The sequence below is a fragment of the Zea mays genome, chromosome 8 (assembly GCF_902167145.1).
Source record: "Zea mays cultivar B73 chromosome 8, Zm-B73-REFERENCE-NAM-5.0, whole genome shotgun sequence".
Classification (NCBI taxonomy): Eukaryota; Viridiplantae; Streptophyta; class Magnoliopsida; order Poales; family Poaceae; genus Zea; species Zea mays.
The window spans coordinates 98,361,870-98,366,524 of NC_050103.1; the positions used below are offsets into that span (position 1 = coordinate 98,361,870).

General features: G+C 57.3%; 1 protein-coding gene across 1 annotated transcript; it reads right to left on the bottom strand.

Annotated features, from left to right (window-relative positions):
• Positions 1-1,121: 1,121 nt before the first annotated feature.
• Positions 1,122-2,241, bottom strand: LOC100501832 (uncharacterized). Its single transcript, NM_001196483.1, has 2 exons — positions 1,528-2,241; positions 1,122-1,446 (listed from the first exon to the last, which is right to left on the bottom strand). Exons 1-2 carry the CDS (start codon positions 2,187-2,189, stop codon positions 1,221-1,223), a joined length of 888 nt encoding a protein of 295 aa, NP_001183412.1. The 5' UTR covers positions 2,190-2,241; the 3' UTR covers positions 1,122-1,220.
• Between the last annotated feature and the right edge of the window lie 2,414 nt (positions 2,242-4,655).

The following is a 4,655-nucleotide window of genomic DNA, read 5'->3' on the forward strand; positions in this document are numbered from 1 at the left end:
GCAAGGATAAATAGGTCGTGTGGAACGAACGGTGATACTCGGAACAAACGGAAAGAGAGAAAGAGCAAAGGAAAGAAAAAAAGAAACAACGGCGGCGGCGGCACCTGTTGGAAAGAAAAGCAGACGACGTCGTTGGACTGAAACCCATTTCAGGTCACCTGTTGGAGATTCGGTTTTTTTTCTTATCTACTTAAACAGACTGGGGTACCTATAGAACGTTTTGGGTCTCAATATTTTAGGTCCATTGTTGGACTCAGTCTAATAGGTGGCCAGTGCTGCTCGGCAAGTGACTAGAGCCTATAGGGGGGAACTAGGTAGCGTTCACGGCCTCTCAGTCAGTGAAGGACTTCCCTGTTTACGAGCTGAACTAGCCTGCCGCCGCCGGCCAATTGCTGTACGATAATACGATAGACTGGCTCGGGCACATGGTGGTATGCACGGGCCACAACCTCACGGAGGAAGTACGTGTTCAAGTAGATTCGTGCTCGGTGTGCACTCGACATTCCCACTTTCCACCTGGAAACGCAGAGCATGATCGAGGTCGCCGATGGTAGCATAGCAGTCCCATGGAGCTAGTATCGGGATCAGAGAAGCACGCTGCACGCAAGATCCGAGGGTACTACTACATTGCACGCACCGTGGATTACCACGACCTCTTATTCGGATATTATTATTATTTTTCTACATCTACATAATTACATGATGCGAGTTGCTATACTCCGCAGCCATAGAACAAAGAACATCCATCCATGATCCATCCCACCACCTCGTCGCCCTCGACGACTCTGCACTCTAACGCGTGTTCCTACAGCCAGCTGTCCATGCCTCCCTGCCGCCGGTCGGCCCTGACAAGTTCGTCGGGAGTCAGGACCCTGATCTCCCCTGCCGGGTCAAGAGCTCCATTTGCCCGGGTTCCCCGGAGCGGGCGAATCAGCGCCACCGCCACCACCATGTCTGTCCTCCTGGATCACAGCTCACTCCACTGCCCACGGCACGCACGCACGCACTCTTCTAATCAGACTAAAAAGTAAAGGGCCGATATCACGTGTCAGCTCCACTCCACCGCCCGGGCCAAGGTGTGACGCCGTGGTCTAGGCGTCTCGCGGCGCGGGCGCGGCCGCCCCCGTGCATGCTGCAAGAACTTTACTTCCTGAATCCATTTTTTTTCTTCTTTTGACCGGCCCGGATCGTGTTGATCCTCGGCGGCGCCGGCGCGCGCGTCAATCGAGTGGGTAGCATGTGTCGTCACCTCCGGTGTTCCAGAGGAAGTGCGCGTAGGCCGCGGCGTGGTGGGCGTTCCCGGGGTCGGCCGCGATGGCCTCCTGGTAGGTCTCCTCCGCGCCGGCGAGGTCGTTCCGCGCCTTCCACAGAAAGGTAGCGTACCAGCTCAGCGCCTCCGAGTCCGCCGGCTCCGCGCGCACGGCCCTCTCGAAGTAGTGCTCCGCCCTGCGAAGAGACGTGTGAGCTATTTGATGAACAACTGCGGGTGCGTCGTCAGTTCGTCGAACGGGCTTGGGGGGAACGGACCGGTCGTGGTCGTTCTGCACGAGGTAGAGGAACTGCGCGAAGTTGGCGAGGATGAGCGAATTGTTGGGCGCAGCGGCGACGGCCTGCTCGTATCTCTGCTGCGTCAGCGTGTGCTCGGCGTGGTCCTCGGTCTCCAGCTCAGTCTCCACCGGCGCGACGAGGCCTCTCAGCACGTCCGAGTCGCTCAGCTCCTCGGCGCGCGCGCTGGCCTGCATCTTGGAGGCCTCCGCGAGCATCATTTCCCAGATGGCCTCCTCCGCCGCGTTCGCAGCGTATTGGGCGGCGGTCTCAGCCCCGGGGGGTGCCGAGGGCTGCTGCGGCGTCACACGGCTTGGTCGATATAAGGACGACTCGTCCGACCGGCCATCGCCGGTGGCGCCCGAGACAGGCGGCGTCTTGCCGCCCCCACCGTCGTTCCCGCTGACCGAGGCCGTCCTGCCGACAGAGAACGCCTTCACCGAAGCCGCGTCGAACCGGGACCGGGACCGGGACGGCTCCGCGCGCTCGGCAGGCGGAGTTGGGGGGATGGTGGCGGCTGCAGCGGCGACGCTGTGGCCCATCGACTGGACGGTGAAGTTGGCGAGGAGGAGCATGAGGGAGAGCATGAGCGCCGGCGTGCCCGCGAAGATATGCTGGAAGAGCCAGACGAAGGAGGCGTGCATCTCGCCCTGCACGCGCGCCAGGACGCCCTGCAGGTCGTCGCAGACCACCGCGTCGCGTATCTGCTGCAGCGCGAAGCTCTGCAGCTCCCGCACAATGAGCACCATCGAGGAGAAGGCGCGGCCCACCGACTCCCCGGCGGCGGAGACCAGCAGCCCCTCGTCCCAGCGCGGATGCCGCGCCGCCGCCACCAGCTGTTGCTGCCTTTTCCGCTTCATCATTCGCAGCGACAGCGGCAGCCCGACGTTGCTCGCGCTCCGCTCCACGCTCGCGGGCCAGCCGCAGCCCACCGCGCCCGCCGGCTGCAACTGCAACCCAGCCGCCGCCGCGAGCTCCTCGATCCTCTTCATAAACTCCGCGTCCCCGCCACCCATACCATCCAAACTCGCGCTCAGCGCGCACCTCGCTGGCGTCCGAGCTGGAGGCGGCGGCCGCACCATCACACCGGTTCCCCAGTATACGGGTGACCGGGATCTCGCGAGCCCGGCGCACCCGCGGCCACCTCCTCCAAGGAAGGCGGGCAACGGCCGAGAGGAGGTCGAGGGCGACGTTGAGGCGGAGGAGGAGCGCGCGCACGGCGACGGTGCCACCGCGGCCACCTGGAAGCCCATGATCTTGTTCGGCCGCGGCGGGTGTCCAACGAGAGACCTCGAGCGCCCCCCGGCTGGCCTTTGATTGGGCCACCACCGCCGCACTGGGGAGGTGTGGAAATAGCAGTGCGCGCACAACCGCAGCCCGCAGGAGGCCGGACAAATGCGAGGAAAACAAAGGAAGGCGTTGGGGCACTTTTAATAAGGGTCCGTAGGTGCTAGGGACGTACTGTGAGGGTTCCACTTTATGCTTCATCATTTTTTTTTGTGTATGTTTGATTTGTTGCAAAAAAAAACATATTTCTTCGCATATTATTGTGCTGCTATATTGCTTATTCCTTTTCTTGTAAATAAATCAGGTGGAAGGGAAAGCTGGTGATGCGGACGCGACAGGCGATGAGAACGCAAATGGACGGCTGCGCGAGGGCAAAAGATGGGCGCGACGGGGCACGGACTGTGTACGGCCCGGACAAGTGAGGCACGCGTTGAGGGGCCCTGCGCTTTCCCGAGGTATCGGACGGTGGGGTGGAGTTGGGGGGGGCGGGTGCCGGCGAATATGCCGGATGGGACCTGGACGCTTCCCCTCGCCCGTCCACGCGCCGCACATGTGGAATTTTGCGTGCGCACGGGTCGGTGAATTGCTGCTAGCTGGGTGGTTGCGGCGCAGGGATGGGGGCGGCCGTGTCGTCCGCGTGCCGCGTGCGGGAATTGGCCAATTGGGGGCGGGGGTCGTAGAAGCTGTAGCTGGAGGTACAGCCGGGCATCGTCAGGGGTTTTTTTTGAGAGGAGGGAGGAATCTCTACTGAAAATTTTATTACTACTGAAAAATTATAGTTTAGAGTATATAGTTAGCCAAATTATACAAGGAACGGGTTAATTAGGACTGCCATGGTTGTAGCCAGTTAGGAGCAGAGGAATCAAATCTTTCCCATGCTTTATGGATGACCATGAGTGATTCCTTTATGAATTCATGCTTGCATTGCTGCACCGTTGGATTTGTGTTCTGAAATAACCATGCATTTCGGCACTTTCATATACTCCATGTCATGAGGATAACTATCTCCATAGAGAAGGGAACGTTGAGTTGTTGTTTAAGATTTGCCGAAGTGATGCGTCATGATGCCCGATCTTCACGACGTAGGATCAATCTTCAGATAACTAGCTTCAAAGAAGCCAAGATAACTTGCTGCAAGCAGCGATAACTAGTGCAACCTGACAAATAAAACTCGAAGCCAACCACCGTCTTTAACCGGCAGCCTGAATCGAGGATTCGCCCAACCACACTCTCAAAGAACCAACCAACACAACCTACAATCAATCGAGGAGACCTCGAAGGGAGTAGGAGCACCAATTGGGAGCGGATGAAGCCGCCGCTTCTGCAATCCCGCGAAGGAATTCACAAGAGCAAAGGGGTAGAGATCACTCTCAATATTTGTTAGCACACAACTGAACAAAAGGGGTTCTGTTTTAGATTATCATGAGCTGCCTTACATCATAGACATAGGGGGTATTTATACTAGTAACAACCAGCCTTAGCGAGGTATAAACACAAAATAAAAGTATTTTCACGAGCTAATGTGAAGGAGCCTCTTCGGAAGATCTGCAGAGCTGATTTTCGTGTGGTTGTTTGACTTCTGCGCAGCCTTCAGTATTTTGGCAATAACTTCTTTTAGGAATCTTCAAATGACGTGGGACTGGTTGCATTGGAAAGCTAACTTGATAAGCTTTCTCACCATATATAGCATGCTTAATTAAACTTCGTAGAATGATGCAGTTTAATACGAAAACTTGGTCATCAAGCAGACTGTTGACCTTCTGACCAGTCAGCACTAAAGTAGGTCGGCTGCCTTTCTGGTAGATGTGGTTAAGTCGGCTGTA

Coding starts and splice junctions, on each gene's coding strand:
- LOC100501832 (NM_001196483.1), bottom strand. CDS start 2,189: ATGCACGCCTCCTTCGTCTGGCTCTTCCAGCATATCTTCGCGGGCACG. Junction 1,447..1,527: donor GTGCAGAACGACCACGACCG/GTCCGTTCCCCC, acceptor GTCTCTTCGCAG/GGCGGAGCACTACTTCGAGA.